The sequence below is a fragment of the Trypanosoma melophagium genome, assembly GCF_022059095.1.
Source record: "Trypanosoma melophagium isolate St. Kilda chromosome Unknown ctg21segment0, whole genome shotgun sequence".
NCBI lineage: Eukaryota > Euglenozoa > Kinetoplastea > Trypanosomatida > Trypanosomatidae > Trypanosoma > Trypanosoma melophagium.
In genome coordinates this window covers 202,060-220,381 of record NW_027125151.1, presented here as the reverse complement: position 1 = coordinate 220,381, position 18,322 = coordinate 202,060, and the positions used below count along the sequence as shown (strand labels likewise).

The following is an 18,322-nucleotide window of genomic DNA, read 5'->3' as shown; positions in this document are numbered from 1 at the left end:
TACTACACTGTACTTCCCTCTCTCTCCCTGTATGTATATATATATATATATATATATATTGCCGTTAATTTGTATAGAAGAAGAAAAAGAAGAGAGGAAAAGAAAACACTGTCCTTGTAGCAATAACAATATAGCAGAAGAGTGGAATAACAGTTATTGTTTGAAATAGATATCAGAAAATTCAGATTGAACAGGTAATTCATTGAAACCAAGCCAAACCATTGTACGTATATAAACAAACACATATATATGTTTATATACACCTATTTTTTTATATATCATTCCTTTATTATCCCCATATATGTATATACATAAGTGACATAAGCGAAGAAAAAGATGTGTAAAAGGAAAATAAAAACATCGGAGACATAAAACAAAGAGCATAGATCCCACCATATGTACTGATATTACACGATGAGATTAATATCAATACTAATAATACTAATAATAATAATAATAATAATAATAATAATAATAATAATAATAATAATAATAATAATAATAATAATAATAATAATAATAGTAATAATAATAATAATAATAGTAATAGTAATAGTAATAATAGTAAAAATAAAAATAAACCAATGAGGTATCACTATAAAAAAAAAACGAAGAAAACAAAATAACAGCAAGGGGTGTACTAATACCATACACCATCATCAGGATTCCAGTCAGGATTCCAGGTTTCACCATTCACAAGACTGGCACTTTTATGATAATTTGTTATTATTATTATTATTATTATTATTATTATTATTATTATTATTATTATTATTACTATCCGTATCTTCAGTATCCCTAATGCAGTATCGCTGGCGAATATACTCCAGCGCCAGTGCGTGTACAGCTGAGCTTTGGCGCCAGAATCTACGCTGCGGTATTGTTAACCCCACCATCCACACACTCTCGTATCCTCCGGCATCATTCGCAGTCCTCGCTCTCGTGCGTCATCCACATCTGCGGCGAAAGTAGGAGGCAAGTTCTCCGTTGTGAATAAAGGAACCGTAGTAGTAGCATTAGTTGTAGCAGTAAAGGGCGCGATGATGTGATCATTGGTGTGTGTGAAACCGCATAGCGGCAGCAGTCACAATTAACACAACCGTGGTGCCTTGTGTGATTTCTGCGTTTACGCCGTCTCCTGTAGCAGTCATAGATGTGGTGGATGATAATCGTATTAGTACTACTAGTGTTTCCATTAGTGTAGCTGTTATAAATATGACGTGTGCCCTTGTGATTACGTGTATAACTGTAATTTGTATCATCATTATCATTATCATTATCGTTACTATGATTATGATTATGATTGTTCTGATGATGATGATTCTTTTTGGTTTTACGACGGCATGTTCTCCCCGTACGGTGATCGGATGTATCTATCGTTGTGGTCCGCTTGTGTCTCCAGACATCACCTTCAGTTACCGCCTCTCTCTCACGCCGCAGTGCATTTGGAAGAGACTTCTTTTCTTTTCGTTCATACCCTTCTTTTTTTTTTCTCTTTTTGCTGCGTTCTTCTTCTTGCTGTTGTTTCTGTGAGCGTCTGTTGAGGTGTTTGCGTGCTCCTCTCCCGTTTGTCGTCTTCTTCTTCTGTCGGTGTTTGGCGTGTGGGGCGGGGCCGCAATCATCAACGGTTTGATAATGTCGGCAGTACTCGCCGCACACGCAGACATGAGAAGAAGTCTTTTCTTTTCTATTGTGTTTAACCAAAAAATATATATGGAGAGAGAAAGAGAAGAAAGAGAAGAAAGAGGAGAATAAGTTAGTGACAGAGCATAAGCACAATCTCTGAAGAGGACAAACATGGAATATATATATATATATATATATATATCACTTCAATTATTTATACTCCTAACCATCTCTATTTTCCCACAACCAGAGCTGAATGCCTGCTTCCCACTCTCTCTCCTAGATAGAAGTACTTAGGAAGAAAAAAAATATATATATATCCTTCCTAACAACACTTCCCGTCTAATGTGAGAATTCAACACTGAAAAGAGTGATGGTGGTTTGAACACGAACCGGCATTGCGTCATTAGGGAAAACACGAAAAGAAAAGAAGAAGAAAAAAAACAAGACACAAAAAGAAATTGATAAAAATGATGAATGAAAACAAAAGTAGTAGTAGTAGTAGTAGAAGTAGGGGGAACCAGTGAAGATGTGTAAAGAGACACAATAATAGGTAGATAGATAGACAGATAGTGGATGTGGACCACAAAGATAATAGATGATGGAGAAAAAAAAAAACGCTGAGTATATAAATTGTTTGTATATAGAAAAGTATATATGGTGAACAAAACACGGATATACATATGTAGATAGATATATACATAGATAGATAGACATTAGACACATAGAAATTTTATGTCGTGTATATAAGAAGATAAAAAAAAAAACACTGTTGTATGATCCTGATATCACTTTTGCGGAGATGAAATTTGCGTAGTTATGGTATTATACAGAAAAAATCATGCATAAGCTCTTTTTTTTTTCACTATACAAAGGGGCCAAGCAGCGAGGGGGGAATAAGAAGAAGAGGAAAAAATAGCTTAGAATACAGATGCATTCCCTGCATGATATAACGGTTGCTTCAATACTGCTAGTTAAATAATAATTGTAGTAAAAGGTATATAGTATATTGATATGAAACGTTTTAAGTGTAAGAAAAAAAAAACAGGAAAGCCAGAACCTCTTTCATTTCTAGTGTTAAGGCAAATGAGACGGGCACACAAAGGAAAATAAAAGCGGCTCCTCTTTTCTGTGTTCTCTCCATTTTATTCATTCATTCACTCGTTCCTTGTGTTTCAGTTCCAACAAGAACGCCTGCTATTTAGATGAAGTGGATAGGCAAATACATAGATAGATGCATAAGTGTGTATACATAGATAGATATATAGAAAGACATATAGTTAGATAAAGGTATATGGATGTACAGAGTGAAGAAGTAGCGTGAAAGAAAAAAAAAAATCCCTCAAATAAAAAAAAAAAATCGGACGATCTTCTCATCCTCATATATAAATGACAGGTATATAGTGGTGGAATAATAGAGGGGAAAAAAAAATGATGGCTTCGCAGAGAAAAAAAAAATGGGAAATATAAAGAGTATGAAAAACGGCGGGGCACAATTGTACGGAATAGCGACAAATCCAAGCCACATAAAACCTACAATCACGCAAGCCACCAATGACATCCGCTTTACACCCACTCAAGCGCAGAATTTCCCGTTCCTATTGAATATATATATATATATATATATATATATATATATATGCAATAAACCGTTACACCTTGATTAAAAAAAAAAACCAAAAAAAACATTTTTTTTTTATCACCAACCTCACACCTCATATTCGTTTTGCTGAAAGTACGTGTATAAAGATACATAGTGATCAGATCGCAAAAATAGTATCATGAAAACACAACATTTTTTCATTTTCTTTTACCCCGTCAAAAAAAAAAAAAAAAACGTTAATCCGATCTGTATGTAAACACAAAATAATAAAAAAAAGAGAAGGGAAAAACAAAAGAGTACAAGAACAATGGGAATTCAAAGAGAACAAGACGAAGAAAATAAAGAATTAGAAAAAGGGTCTCTTTTATTTTTTTTTTTCTTGGCCAATTATCCCACCACAGCTCTTTTTTTCCCTCCTCCGTCTTTTAAAAAGAATATTTGATCGGCCATCTCTAAATGGATAGATTGCTTTTTTTGTTTATCTTTGTTTCGTTTTTTTTTTTTTTTATGCTTTGTTTTTCGCTTTAATTTCTCTGAAAAAAAATGAGTATATATATATATATATACTTTTACACTTTACTCTGCTTAGGATACACAAGAGTGTGGAAACTCTCTTTCTCCCCCACTTTCTCTTCCATTTTAATTCGCAATACTCACAGAAACCAGTGGTCAAACCCAATTCCTGCAGAATCCTATTACGTTCACATTGGATCCCGAAAGTGGAGAAATCCACTTTCAGTACCCAGGCGTTATTTTTTTTTCCTTTTCCGTACTTTATTTTTAGATATTCTTTCTTTTTTTTTTCGTTTGTTTCCACTCTGTTTCCTTTTCCTTTTCCATTTCTTTCCTTTATTTATCTTTTTCTCATCTGTTCTACGTTTTCTTGATTTATTGTAGTGGTTCATATGTTCCTATTTATTTCTTCTCATTTTTGCGGTTGGAGTTCCCCTACTTATATACCACGTTGTTGCCGTGTTCTCTCCCAACACAAGTACAACAAAAGGAAATAGTATTAATAATAGTAGTAATATTGGTAGTAATAGTAATAGCACTCCAAGTGCATACGTTCTGTCAACATGAGACAAACGTCCAGAGCCCGCAAAATGAAAGAAAACAAAGTGAAGGATCGAGAAAGCTAATAAGAAAGTAATCAATAATCCACTTTCAAGCAATCAAACACTTCATTTATTACTTCACTTATTAAAAAATACAATATAATATTAATATAATATATATATAATGCAAGGAAATCACCAAAAGAAATAACACACAAAACAGAAGAAAAAAACTTTGCTCATTGCTTCTACCTTTTTCCAATCCCCATCTCAATTTCCTTTTTTTGTTTTTAACTCCGTGACCCTCCTTCCTTAGTTCTTTTTGTATTAATCTGTTGTACCGAGAAATAATAAAAATGTTTTTTTTTGCTTTTTTTTTTTTACCCTTCTCTCCGTTTCCCCCCTTTCGTTTGCATAAAACGAGACATGCTCCCCTCAACTTCCATGAATAACAACTCTCTCAGGAGGATAGGGTCAGAAAGAAAAGAAGAAAAACATAATAATGATGGAAAAAAAAAACTGACAAAACCAGATACGTATTCACGACCATCATTATATTCACTGTACCAGTACCAGTGCAGAAAAGAAAAAGGATTAAAACGGTGGAGAATACAAAGAGAATACACATGAAATAAACCATAGTATAAATATTGCTACTATTACTAATACTACTAACGGTACTGTTAGTAGTAATAGTAGTAATGGTAGTAGTAAAATTCTTTACCAGGGCCTATCACAGCATTCGAAATAACAAAAAGATAATAAAGGGAAAGGGGGGAATAGATACAGCTAAAATCGAACAGAACGAACGCAAAGGGCTGAGAGCAACCAAAGTTATGGTCTACGCATACGTCGATAATAAGATGTATCCTCCCACTGTATTCCCAAAACAATACCAAAAAAAAGGCCGAGATGGGTAAATAAATATAAATATATATTTAAAAAAAGGTAAAAACGAAGAAAGAATCAGGCACAATCAGTAGTAAAGTAATGAAAAAAAAGGAAGAAGAATAAAATAAGTAGAAATAATAAAAAAAGAAAACGTCAGAGCACATGGAAGAAAAACTCACGGAGATGGAAATCATTTCATACGATCTTTAGATGAACCTTGAGCAAAATAGGAAAAAAAAACAAGGGAAGGGGGGGAAAAGTATTTCCCCCTTAAAACCAAAGATGTATATATATATATATATATATATATATATATATATATATATATATATATATACAAAAGGAAAGATAGATAGAAAAAGACATAAACAGAAAAATCAGTTTCCCTCAAATGGCACCACATCCTTAGAATACCGTTCCATAATATACGACAGAGCGAATTTCTGCGCCTCTCGACGGGAAGCCCAGAACGCTCCCTGATCCACCCAGTCCTCTCGGCTTGACCTTTTACACTTATTCCCTTCGGGAAGAGGTTCCATGAATGACTCCCGCTGTGAGAGGGGAAGCGGTGGTAACGAAGCATCAGGCAAAACCCCCACCCCCGGCTCAGGCAGGAGAAAGGATGGTGTCTTACTCTGAAGTGCATAACAGTCCAGTGTCTCCTCTTCACAATTTGCTCCCACTTCATCATGGAGAACCTCGGAGACAGTTGCCTCAGCTGCAATGCTGCGAGTTACTCCCGATTCTTGTTTGTATCGGCTCTCTTGAAGTGTAACCAACATCACAGGAGAATTGAGTGGAGCTACAAAAGAAGCAGTATCATTAATATTATTATTGATATTATTATTATTATTATTATTATTATTATTATTATTATTATTATTATTATTATTATTATTATTATTATTATTATTATTATTGGTAGTAGTAGTAGTAGTAGTAGTAGTAGTAGTAGTAGTAGTAGTAGTAGTAGTAGTAGTAGCATTGTTCACCAACGGCTCTTGTTCCTCCCCATTGTATTTCGGTAAACTCATATCTCTTGCGTTAGACCAATACCCCTCCCTACAATAAGAGCAGGAAGGAGTACCATACAATGAACTCCGGAGAGACGTACCTGTATGAAGACAATCCCGAGAAGGGTTTGTTGCCTCAGAAAGTGTCACGGGTGCAGAAGACACGACCCCAACTCTGAACTGTGATGACAGGAAAGGAAAAGAAAATGGTGAAGGGTGTAAATTGCATTTACTTTCGTTCCTCTCATTTTGTTCCCTTACTGGTGCATAACTGAAGGACCCAAATTCGTATTCCTGTAACGGACTCCGACACAGTGAATTTGTGACAGTTGAAGTATCCCCCCAGGTACAGAGATACCCTACGGTAGGAGGAATGGAGTACTGACAGTCATCAAATTGACTTAATTCAGATTGTGTTTGAGTCTCTTGTGATGTTGTAAAGCCTGCTGTAGTTTGAGAAGAGAATACGTTTAGTGTTTTTGACGAATATTGACTTGGCGATTGCGCAGATAAACAAGAACAATATCTGTCAAATGAATCCACAGGTATTTTGGAATACGATGTGGCGCAACAAGTAGTGATATCGTCTTGAAGTGTCATTAATACTTTTTTTTTTCCTTTAAAGACTCCTCCAAAAACAATAAATCCCCTTCGTCACCACCACCTTAAACTACTCTGTTTAACTGAAGAAGGAAGAAAAAAAGAAACCGAAAGGGAAAAAAGAAAAACCATACATAGATAACAGAAGGCCACACACTGGAACAAAGAATGAAACAAAAAAAAACTAACAAGAAAAAAAAAAACCATTCAGTCGAAACTTAATTACCATGCTTGTAAACGCATCATCCCCAGATACACCATTCCTCAAGGGAAAATACCTACAGGGGGTAAACGGACCGCTTCCACTTGTTTCTAATATATTGTTGTTTTATGCTCTTGTAAGTCATTCAGCAGAATCCTTTTCGGAAGTCTTTTCGTCCTCTCCTCCTTCAGGTATGGATATCTTAAAGCATGCCCATTAAGAGCAAAAAGTCCCGAAGAATAAAAGGCAATAAAAAAAAATTACAAACAAATCAAGTCATCTAAAATTCCCGATTCTCCTTGAGAATAAACTCCACTCCATTTGTCAATTCTTGACCAGATCGGCGTCGCCCTATATTGCCATGAGTTATAGAGAAACCTCGTTTGCGTTTCTGGATATTCATCATTGAAGTAACTTCCTCTAAACGTCTTGCTATTTTATCCAGAGTCTTTCCATACATTGGACTTAATGTTCTTGTGTGTACAACTTCTCGCATGGGTTCTTTCTCTTGTGGATACCAATCTGCCGTTCTGGTTGTTGGTTTAAAAAAACTCGTCATAAGAGCCACCGTATCTAAACTGTTGGTAGATGTATCACGTGTTTTTCTTCCCTCCAATTCATTAATTTGTCGCTCCATTTGTTGCACCATCTGTTCTTTCATGAGAAGCCATCTTTCACTATCTCGGAGAATAGCCTCATCATGCTCTAGACCTTTTGCTTGATTTTCCAATGTAATTCGTAACTTGTTGAGTAATTGTCCTTCTCTAGAAGAAGAGCGTATTCCTTCTTTTTTAGCAGCTATTACATCCTGTTTCCACTGATGTCTTGCCGTTTTAAGTTGAAATCGTCGCTGTTCTAAACCCGTACGCTGATTTTCTACAAACCTTTTCCCTTCTCCTATTCGATATCTTTCACCTGCCAGAAGGGCTTTTTGCTCCTGAAAAGAAACAGGAAATGTATCTACACGCCGTTCTAAATTAGGTTCTTTTGTTTCAAAAAATGGAGGAATAGGAATTGCTTCAGAGCAACCAGGGGATTTCTTTGTGGTATCATCACCATTCGTTGGTGAAGGTATAATAAATGGTGAACCAGCAAATACTGTACGAAGTGCTTCCGTAAGAAGAGCTGTGAGATCGCCTTTTCTAATTATTTCAGGAGAAACAGTAGCAGACCTCTCATACTCTTTATCATCTGTTTTTAACTCCAACGGAACTTTCTCAACTCCTTGAAGAGAGAGCACCTCATCTTTACCTTCGGTTACAGACCCAACAAACATGTGACGGTGTTCTTGCATCATATCATTAAAAGCCGCCTTCAATTCTTCTTCAGCGCGCTTTCTCAAATCTTTTTTAACTTCTTCTAATTCTTTTTTCTGGTTCTCCTTCATGAATGCCACAACGGATTCAAGCACCTCTTTTTCTGACCGAGGACTTGTCAGAGCATTATTATCTTGATCACCTCGCTCTTTCGTTTGAACTGCCGTATTAGGGCATTTTTCTATCATAACCTGTACTTGACCTGATTCGTGAAGAGTTTGTGTTCCACCTTTAGATTCATGTGAGAAAGAAAATTTCGCTTTTTCATCTTCCAGTATTTCTGCTTTTTCTCTCAAATATGTTTTATATTCTTCTTCAAGCTCTGCTTTTTCTTTTGCCAATTCCTCTTTTTCTTTTTGTAAAAGTACAATATCTGCTGCAAATTTGCGCTTTATATCTTCTATTTCTGAGTAATAACAATCTTTAATAGAATTTATTTCCCTTTGGTAAGACTCTTTGGCAGACTCTGTAAGTCGTGCAACCGCTATTTTGCCGTAATTTGAGTACTTTAAATTGGTCTCCACAAGAACGCCAATGAATGCATCATGCGCCTTTTTATATGTGTCAATAAAACTTCTTGTAGTCTCTTTTAAGCCCTCCGTATTATCATTCATCGCATCTAAACCTTGATTCTCTGAAATTCGCAATTTTTCCAATTCTTTGCTTCTATTTTTTTGGATATCTTCTACTTCCATACGAAATCGTTCTTCCGTATCATTTTTTTCTCGTTCATACTTTTCATTAAGATGTTGACGTATCTGTCTGGCTTCTTCCTCAAATTTCGCAGTAAATTCATCATTTAATTGCTGAATATGTGTAACATGATCCTCTTCTAATCTATTTTTCTCTGTACGGAATTTTTTTTCTAACTCATCTTTTAGATCCTTCAATTTTTTTTCGTATTCTTCTTCTAAACGCTTTCGAGAGCGATTCCAAGATTCTTTCAACCTTGTCTCGTATTCATCTTTCGTAATCTGATGTTCCTTTAGTTTTTCGCTCTGAAAACGCTGCAACTTCTCCTCCAAATCTGAGATAAAGGCATTCTTTGCTGAATCTAAAGATTCTCCATTTTTATTTAAGGTTATTTTTTCAGTTGATTGCTTAAATATTTTACATCCCATATCCGTGATTTCTTCCTTAGGACTTGATACCCCCAATCCCCTTGAGCTTAGATCAGAACTAGACTCAGCCCCTGATTTTATCTCTAACTTAAGATCAGCTGGAAGTTCCTTTTTCAATTTGAGCCTTTTTAGGGCATGTATTTTAGAGTTACCCCCTTGTAAAGATACAGGTTGCTCGTTGGAGTTTGTTTTGTCAATTAAGGTTTCCCCAACTTTCTTGGATTGCAACGGTTTCGGTTTAGCTCCGTTAGCAACACTTCGAGGACTTGGATTTTTCTTTTCACTCCGTAGTAATTCCCTAAATTGATCATCCAAAGGATGATCCCAACTGCTCTCTCCTGTTTTAAAATTAAAGTAATACAGTTCTCCTTTTTCACTTCGGCAGGCTTTCCAATGCTCTGGGAGCGGAGCTTTTAACCCCTCCCTGGCAATCCAAAGAAAAGGTTTATCTGCAGGAAGTTCCATACCAAGCCATTTGCCATACTCCATCAACTCCACTTCTGAGGGCTCGTAGTTTTCGTTCGGTACATTTTCCAAAACAACCGACATCGACTCTATGGGATGCTATTTCTCTTTCTTCCTCAAAGAACCAGAAGGATGCACTACCATTAGGAAAAAAATACAAAGGGAAAAAAAGGGAATGATTACACTTTTCAAGAGCGAAAAGTGGTATTGATTAATTAAAACATGGGTTTAATTAAATTAATCTCAATTAAACCGCTACTTAAGGCATATCCTTTCGGACCTGAATAATTCAACAAGAAAACCAGTTACCCGACGAGGTAGAAAAGAAAAGAAAAAAAAACAATTTATTTCTTTCCAACGCAGAACAAAACACAAACACCATTCTATTTTTGTTTTCTCTTTTTTCTTATCAATCCATCTCGTCCCCACACGCTATGAGAGCAAAAAACCCTTGTCCGTGTATTCTCTGAGGATAAAATATTAAGAAAGTGGGAAGGAGAAAAAATTAGAACACGATAAAAAAAAACAATTTAAGCCATGTTTCTCTGCTGCTGATCGAAGAAAAGAAATAAATACCGGCAGCAATTCTATTTTTGGCACAAAAAAAACATTGGCACAACAGAAAAAAAAACACTTTGAATTTTTCCAATTAAATCCAGAAAGGAGTTCGCCTGTTTAAAAAAAAAATAAATAAATAAAACCCGATACGCCTCAACCACCCAGCATTAGCTTGCAAACGTCCGTCATAGAATTACAGAGATAAGCCAAACAAATTTTCGGTACGAATACTTGCATCCCTCGCAAAGATAGAGAGAGAGAAAGAAAGAGAAACAAGGATTTTTTTTTTAAGGGATCATCAAACAATTCGAAAAAGAAAAAAAAAGTTAACAACGTTCAAACTACCAGTTATTATATTTCCAAACAGAATATACTGAGTACCATCAGAATTCATAAGGCCCTTAAACCACAATGGAGAAGAACTGGTAATTTTAATAAAAATCAAAGGACCACAGCCACAAACACACACAAAGAAAGAAAACAGTTACAACATATTCAATGAAGATCCTACAACCCCATCCAACAGCAAATATCGTGCCAGATGAAAAAAAAAACATTCACATTCACAAGTGAAACCGCTTATTCAGAAACCAGCCACCGCCCATATCACACCACCCAAAAGAGAGGCAAGCAAAACAAAAAGAAGATAAAATAGCCTCCGCGCCACCTCTCCATGCAACGACAACCCTCCGCTCCCCCAAAAGCAACACCGGCCGCGAAAGAGAGAAATCATCCGCCCAAACAAACGCCGACAGCCATCCCCACAACGCGCGCCTGAACTCCAAGACAGAATCGCCCCCGGCACCCGCGCGAACACAACAAGAACACCCGCGACGCCAGCCGCTCTAAGAAATCCGGTTTTTTTTTTTTTCTTGCCCTTTCGTCTTCCCGCCGGGCCTTCCCGGGGTCGGCGCGCGGAGGTCGCCCCCTCGCGTTTCTAAACGCCTTGGCTTGGGCGAAGCAAGATCCCTCCCCGGACAGCGATCACTGCATTGTCATGTGCGACGTGTGCATTGGAGATGACCAAACACCAAGAGAAATTCCATGTTCCTCCCGAACCCCATGGCCACGGTAGAAGGCACACTGGCGCAAATATCGCCTTTTAACCGAGCACCCCTCCCGGGTCAAAAGAGGCATTGCGAGCATAGAAGAAATAGAGAGAGAAACAGTATCTGGGATTGGGAAAGCCGCCAATCCAAGAGCACCAGCTGGCAACAGCCGCCAATCACCCCTCTGGACTTGTGAACCAACCTACCTAAACAAAATCACAACCGAAGCACTGCGCTCCCCGGGAGCTCAGAACCCCATATGAAGACGCACAGCGTCACCACGGGCGGTGTCCACAAACAGCTGGGGCACACTCCGCCCCCAACTAGATGCCTCAAGCGGGGGCAGTTGACACACCGCACGCCGAGCGTTTGCACCCCGGCCATGAAGGTATGCGGAACCGGACCCAGCAAACACCAGCATGCAAACCACCCCAACGGAGTGCGCCCCGGGAACGCGCAACACCATCCAGGCTCACATCCTCCGCCGCCTTTGAAAGACGCAACGCAGAGACCTTACACCCAGGGCATCGTGAAGCATGCCCTGGCCTCTTAACAGCTACCCTTGGGGCCAGCCCCCGGGCCAAACGCGAGACATGGCGAGGCATGACGCCACCTGGTCCGAGCATCACAGCGCTCAGTCCCAAGACTATTTGGCAAGAGCCTCCGCAGAGGGGTGGTTCCGCAAACCTGGAGATGAGGAACTGTTGTACCTATTTCAAAACCAACTAAAAAGAACGACGGAACCGGACTCCTGTCGCCCCATCATACTCACGAGCCGTTTTCGTAAAGTAGTGCAAAGAATGCTTGCGGTCAGAATAAGGTATCGCATTGAACTGTTGCGCTCAAATCTCAACAACCTGAATTTCCCCCAGGACGATCCACTCTTGACCAGCTGCTGCATTTACGGGTTTCATTGCGAGGCGGCTGTGCCGACGACCGTGCAGTAGAAGTCTGTCTATGCTATGCAAAAGCGTTTGATACAATCGATTATGGCAAGGCTATTCTAGACATTTGTCGCCCCCCGATGCCTCTGCAAATTACTTGCTGGGCCGCGACTTTCCTTGACAAGAGATCAGCGGTAGTGTGAATCCACGGCTCTCCTCATCCTCGGAAGCCCTAACGCGTGAGCCTTTGCAAGGAACTATTTCAGGGTTCCTTGTGGCCATTACCGTTATGAATTCCCTCAGCGTCCGCCTCGCCAGAATACTTCTGCTTTACCATGGCTTCTTCGCGGGCAACCCAACGCCTGCCGCCTGCCATCAGAACAGAACGCCCATCGAAACGACGCTGCAGGAAGGTATTAACGCAGCGGTGGCCTGGTCGAAAAGATATTTCATGGAAGGTAAGTGCCGCTAAAACGAAATACACATTCTTTGGCGCCAAAAGACAGGGTCCCCGTTTCAATACTTCGCAAAGGCGCTCCGTTAACGGTGGGGTGGCAACCAAATCTTCTGGGAATTGCATTTCAGAATAACCGTGGTATGCCCGCCCATGCGGCCACAACAAGCAAGGAGGGTCACCAGCGTTTGCCACAGACAGGGGCCGAGGGGAGACATCCTACGAGCTTTTTTCCCGCTCCGCGCCGAGCAAAAGCTACGTATGTCATCGTAAGTGCGGTGCTGGGATGCATCCCCCGTTTCTGGATCAACCCCGGCCGTTGACCGGAACAAGGCGTGCAAATCCATTGCTGGCGTATCCAGAGGTGGCCGCGCAGAAGATGCACTGGTTTTGGTGAACCCGCCCCGATAGGAACCACCGTATTAGCACACAGTCTCAAGCGCAAGCCGCGGCACGAGACGCGTGAGGGGCCCCATGGGAAAGCGCAAAGGTGGGATCCCCGGGGCGCCTTTTCGGAAAGCCGCGCGATGCACCAACGCCAAGGTGTCCCCTGACCTTGCGCTTGAAACCCCCATGCTCCTTTGAAAGTGTCCACATCAAAGCTTGCATCCCGAACTCCGTTCCATAAGATGCTTGTAGGAATGGGGGCGGGGGATCCGGATGCGGTGGAGTTATGGGCCTGCAAACGGTGGTTCTGCCGCCGCTTTCTCTGTCGGCGCCCCCTCCTGCCATCGAGAAATCGCCGTGAACTATAGGCAAATGGTTCATTGGAGCCCGGCCTCAAATCTGGAGTTGCCGCACCGGTATATCTGAACGGAGCGCTTTTAGACGCAGTCGGCGCCGGAGCGAGAGCGCCAGTATGTAGCTACGGAGCGAAATCCGTGGGGCTTCCGCTTGTTCCCGGATGGCGGTCGCGGTTGGTTTTTCACGGCGGCGCACCCCCTGTGGAGCGCCAGCACTTGCTGGTTCTCTTTCCCTTCCCACCGCCCTGCAAAGTGGATTCCTTTGCCGCAAATACTCCCTGCTGAGAAAACTTTGCGTTTTAGCACCGATTCCTCGGTGAGCGGTTGCGCGCGTACAGGCGCGATCTGTTTTGGGACGCCGCGCGGCGGATGAGTATGAAAGATCCGGCCCGTTGACAAAAGGAGCGTCGGAACCACCACGGTGCGCCGACACATGGGTCAAGAGCATTGCAACCCTAGGAAAACGCCGCTTTGGAGCGCAGGACCGGGGCCGGGGCCGGACTCCTGCCCAGCGGAGCGGCGGGGCGAGGAAACCCAAACGAAAGAGCCCCTGACCACCCCTGAGAATAAGAATCGGCGTTGGCCTGTTTGCGCGGCTGGGCCTCGCATTGTTGTGGGCGGCTGCCCGCATCTAGCGCCCGGATCCGCCAAATGCCTCCGGACGGTGTGGCCCGGCAGACGCCCTCCGGCCTCACGGAAATCTCGCGCGAATAAAAAAAAAAAAACACAAAAAATCCATGTTTCCCGCCCAGCCCTCGGCTGCCGCTTCTCGCCGCGTTGGCGGGCGGCGTGCGAAAGTCAAGAAAACGCCGGAGCAAAGGCCAAAAAAAGCTGATGGGCCGCCGCTCCGGGATGGGAGAGGCGCGGGCGGCGGGCGGGTTTTTCTTTACACCCCGGTCCGCGGGAGCGCCTTTTGCCATAACCGGCTGCGGGGAACCGTTTTCGCGCCCATTTTTTTTTTTCTTTTTTTTTTTATTCCTCCCGCCTTTATGGGTTTTACCCCAACGGTGCGGCTATCAGCTTCTCGCCGTAGAGCACCAAGGTCGCTGTCTATGAAGGGCGGTGTTTGAGAGAAAAATCCCTTCGTTTTGTGGGATTCTCAAGCTCTTGTAATATTTATTTTGTTATTTTGGGGTTTTTATTGTTTGAGTTTTGTTATTTTCAAGTTTTGTTTTATTTTATTGTTATAACCAGCCCATGCGCGGTCAACAGCCTGCGAGAGATTCTCTGCTCCCACCATCCTTTCCCAGAGCCCGTCGGCCACTCTCCTTTTGTTATTAATTTTTGTTATTTTTGGTTTTTATTTAATGATTGGGCCTAAATGATCTCCTCTGTTTTTTGTTGCTTGTTGGGGTTCGCGGCAAGCGCCTCTTGAGACTAATCCTTTCAGGGATTCCATGGTCGAGCCCGTCGCTGGCCTTACAGGGCGGAGGCAGGAGGCGTAGGGGTTCTGGACCGCGAAGTCTGTGGTATCGCATAGTTCCGCTCCACTGCCAGAAGGAACTGGGCTAGCTGTTTGGAAAAGCACAGTTTCTGGAGAGGGATATCTGTTATAGCATACTTTATTTGCAATGGACGAAGGGCGGGGCAACTCAAGAGATGCAGCGCTGTTTCTTCGCAGCCGGTGCGTTGGCTAGTATGCGCGCGAATATGCCGATACCCATGTTGAGACATGCGGTGTTGTGTGAGGCCTGATCTGCTCATGCATTGTCTGTTGCATGTGGGGCAAATCAGGGTCGCAAGGTCTCTTATGTTCTCGCCCTTGCTTCGGGAGGATTTGGTTGCCCCTTTGGCAGGCATGCCTTCGCCATGGCGAAAATTTCTGCAGTGAATGGCGAGTGAAGGCATGTTGGCGTAGAACTTCTTACACATACCGCACTTTACCTTGCCGTGGTCCTCACGTTCCGGTGGCGACGAGTCTCGCTGACGTTTCTTATTTCTGGGAAACGTTACCTTTATCGTAATCGGCAATATCAGACTCCCCAAGAGCGCGTCCAGTTGCGATGCTGTAAATGATCTCCCTGGGGGGAAGTATGCTGACGTCACTGAGGGCGCCAGCCCTTCTGTCAAGTGGATCGTTGCGTGAGTATACCCAATGCTCGCCACAACAGACGATCCCGCTTCCACCGGCAGGTCTTCACGAACCAGAATCGAAGCGCCGCCACCTTTAGAGGGGCGGGACACTCCATGATGTTGATAAACGGCGATTGTGAAACTCGACACTTCCGCACAAGACATTTTCGTCTCGCTTAGAAGGCCGAATGACAAGTTTTCCTCAACCAGGGTTTTGTGGAGAGCAAGCCTCTTGGCCTGGGTAAGTCCAGCTGAGTTCCACTGCATACCTCGCAGGGAAGGGCCGGGATTTTCCTCCACACCACCGCTCAGCGGTAGCTTGGTACAGGTGATACTGCTGCCCGGCCGATCGAAATCGGGGCGCCAAGAACCACCCCGAACCCGACCGGGGCCCAGCACGAGCGGCGCGGAACGGCGCGCAAAACGGGCGCAGGCAAACCAGCGAGCACCGCTCGGGAAGAGCACCCCCGCTAAGGGGGCCGGCCCAGCCCGGGGATGGGTTGAATCCCGTGGGGTGCTGGTCCTTGGCGCCGCGGCGTCCTTGGGGAAATGGGGGCGCGGGGCCCGCCAAGCCATCGGAAAAGGAGAAAAACACCCGTTTGCAAATGTGCGTTTTTATTGGAGGGTTTTCGCTGGGATTCCGCTGGCTTCTTTAAAAGCCATTTCAAAAACTACGGTGTTTGGAATTAATTTGCCTCTCGCGGGAATGGGCGTTGGTTGCGAAATGGATTGACTTTATTTTTTCGTTTCTTATTCTCGTTTCCTTCAATTTTTGGCAAGGAGGACCATGACAACTTCAAACCCCCAGGGAACACGAGAGCAACCCGCGCACATAGCCAAGAAAGGAATAAAAAGAACTCCAGATCGGTCCTCTTTTAGAGCGTTAAAAACCCTTATAAGCCTCCCCCCTCGCTGGTTCTACCGCTGTGGGTGTCCTTTTTCCCGTTCTTTTTTCCGACATCCTGGCAAACGCCCGCGCCCCACCAAGGCAGAACACGATACCGGGCCGCAGTTTGCACTATTGCCCCGCCGACTCGCGCGCTGGGGTTTTTGTTTGACCAACGCCGCGGCTTCCTGAAGCACGGCTCCGGCCTTCGCCCCGGCAAAAGCTGTGTGGTGGCTGCGCGTTTGCGGGGGGCGCTCCGCCAGTCCCTTGGTTTTTTCGGGACTGCGGTGGTTCGAGAAAGAAACCCCAAAGAATAATCTAAACCTTGCTCCCCGCTTAATAAATAAAATAAAATAGAAGGAACAAAAGGACTAAAATAATTTTCTGCAAGAACCAATCTTTTTCTGAGAACACAAATGCTTCCCAACATCTTCCCTCTATAATTCTTTCCTAACAAATGACAGAATTGACGAAATGGAAGTCCTGAGAAGCCCTTTTAACCTGCTCCCCGCTCTCCCCATCGCAAATTCCACCCCTTCACTACGTCTAATTTTTTGATGTTTTTCCTTCTAGATATTCCATCCGCTGGATTTGCTCTGAAGCCGCGTAAATCAAAGTAGCACGTATACCGTGCGAATGTGAAACTTTGGCTATGGCACCAGCCTCCGCAACTAATGCCTGCAAATGCGCGTTCCCTTTTACCATGATGTGCATAACCGTTGCGTTATCAACGCGAATATCCAGTGGCCCTGTCAAATGCACTTTAAAACTGCGCAACGCTAGATGAAAGGCTCGTGCCTCTGCCTGGGAAATCGTGCGAGGTGAGTGCTCCCACGCACCCCCTGCCGCCAAAACTTCCCCACACCCTTGAACGATAACGCCCCCATCCGCACATAGAGGCGTCTGCTGCCAGCGTTGCTGTAGAGGGCAACTGCTGTGATGGGTGAACCGGCTCGCTCGCCAATAATCTTTGCGTCAAATTTCCCCCATGCCTTTCGCCTTGGGTGATAAATTCGCTGGGCCTTGTGGCCGCGATAAACCCCGATTCAAGCGTGACAATCGCCCACGCAATATCTTTAAGAAGAAACAATACGGGAAAAGGGATTCGCCCCCAACCCCCGCCGCGAGCATCATGCGGGAAGCCGTGCTCTCCAATTCTTCAACCGCCGTCGTTTCTAGCGGCGGTGCCCCTTGCAACCTTTCTATTGCCTTCTGGCTTGGGGAGACCGTGCGGTTCCTTGTGGTTGAAATGCGCCCCGGTGAAATCGCATTCCTTTTTGTGCAACTGCCGCTCCCCAATCGTGGCTCCACAGCTTTGCATGTTATGTATGGTGTGGCGTCCCCAAGATTGTACCTTTCCGTGTGGACCACTTATTCCGATATTATCAATCCACAAGTGGATGTTTGATCCTTTTGGCGCCAAGCACTGCGGCAATACCATTTCCGGATCGCCGGCCAAAACCCCTGCAATGGCATTTAAAACCCCAGGACCACATTTATAGCCCATGGGAAGGCGAGTGAACTCCACTAATTCCCCCGATTCCGTGCGGCAACGGAAACTTGCCCGCATGCCAAATGGCAAGGCCGCCTGGAAAAAAGATGTCTTTAAATCAAATAATGTTGCAGCATCGCCATAAACCACATCCAGGTACCGTGGAATTTTTCCCAAAGGCACATCAGCCTCGCAATCATTCTGGGCACCCTTTGCCCTCGACCAAGCAATAAATCCATTTCTCCGCCCTGACGGTTTGCCCTCCACCACCGCAAATGGAAACTACCCACC

At 43.2% G+C, this 18,322-nt stretch overlaps 7 protein-coding genes across 7 annotated transcripts; 2 read left to right on the top strand and 5 right to left on the bottom strand.

The window, feature by feature from the left end:
* Positions 1 to 921: 921 nt before the first annotated feature.
* LSM04_003324 (uncharacterized protein) lies at positions 922 to 2,033 on the bottom strand (the record flags this gene model as incomplete). Its single annotated transcript, XM_067330928.1, has 2 exons — positions 922 to 1,584; positions 1,962 to 2,033. 2 exons carry the CDS (start codon positions 2,031 to 2,033, stop codon positions 922 to 924), a joined length of 735 nt encoding a protein of 244 aa, XP_067191924.1.
* A 3,519-nt stretch (positions 2,034 to 5,552) lies between these two features.
* On the bottom strand, positions 5,553 to 6,788 carry LSM04_003248 (uncharacterized protein; the record flags this gene model as incomplete). Its single annotated transcript, XM_067330927.1, has 1 exon — positions 5,553 to 6,788. One exon carries the CDS (start codon positions 6,786 to 6,788, stop codon positions 5,553 to 5,555), a length of 1,236 nt encoding a protein of 411 aa, XP_067191921.1.
* A 482-nt stretch (positions 6,789 to 7,270) lies between these two features.
* Positions 7,271 to 9,976, bottom strand: LSM04_004182 (WW domain; the record flags this gene model as incomplete). Its single annotated transcript, XM_067330926.1, has 1 exon — positions 7,271 to 9,976. The coding sequence occupies one exon, from the start codon at positions 9,974 to 9,976 to the stop codon at positions 7,271 to 7,273; it is 2,706 nt and encodes a 901-aa protein (XP_067191947.1).
* A 1,850-nt stretch (positions 9,977 to 11,826) lies between these two features.
* LSM04_003498 (uncharacterized protein) lies at positions 11,827 to 12,586 on the top strand (the record flags this gene model as incomplete). Its single annotated transcript, XM_067330925.1, has 2 exons — positions 11,827 to 12,172; positions 12,372 to 12,586. The coding sequence occupies 2 exons, from the start codon at positions 11,827 to 11,829 to the stop codon at positions 12,584 to 12,586; spliced, it is 561 nt and encodes a 186-aa protein (XP_067191928.1).
* A 429-nt stretch (positions 12,587 to 13,015) lies between these two features.
* Positions 13,016 to 14,028, bottom strand: LSM04_009247 (uncharacterized protein; the record flags this gene model as incomplete). The annotated part of the gene is made up of 2 exons (XM_067330924.1): positions 13,016 to 13,546; positions 13,639 to 14,028. The coding sequence occupies 2 exons, from the start codon at positions 14,026 to 14,028 to the stop codon at positions 13,016 to 13,018; spliced, it is 921 nt and encodes a 306-aa protein (XP_067192045.1).
* A 7-nt stretch (positions 14,029 to 14,035) lies between these two features.
* On the bottom strand, positions 14,036 to 14,500 carry LSM04_007836 (uncharacterized protein; the record flags this gene model as incomplete). Its single annotated transcript, XM_067330923.1, has 1 exon — positions 14,036 to 14,500. One exon carries the CDS (start codon positions 14,498 to 14,500, stop codon positions 14,036 to 14,038), a length of 465 nt encoding a protein of 154 aa, XP_067192018.1.
* A 1,175-nt stretch (positions 14,501 to 15,675) lies between these two features.
* Positions 15,676 to 16,386, top strand: LSM04_008522 (uncharacterized protein; the record flags this gene model as incomplete). The annotated part of the gene is made up of 2 exons (XM_067330922.1): positions 15,676 to 15,713; positions 16,056 to 16,386. The coding sequence occupies 2 exons, from the start codon at positions 15,676 to 15,678 to the stop codon at positions 16,384 to 16,386; spliced, it is 369 nt and encodes a 122-aa protein (XP_067192031.1).
* Between the last annotated feature and the right edge of the window lie 1,936 nt (positions 16,387 to 18,322).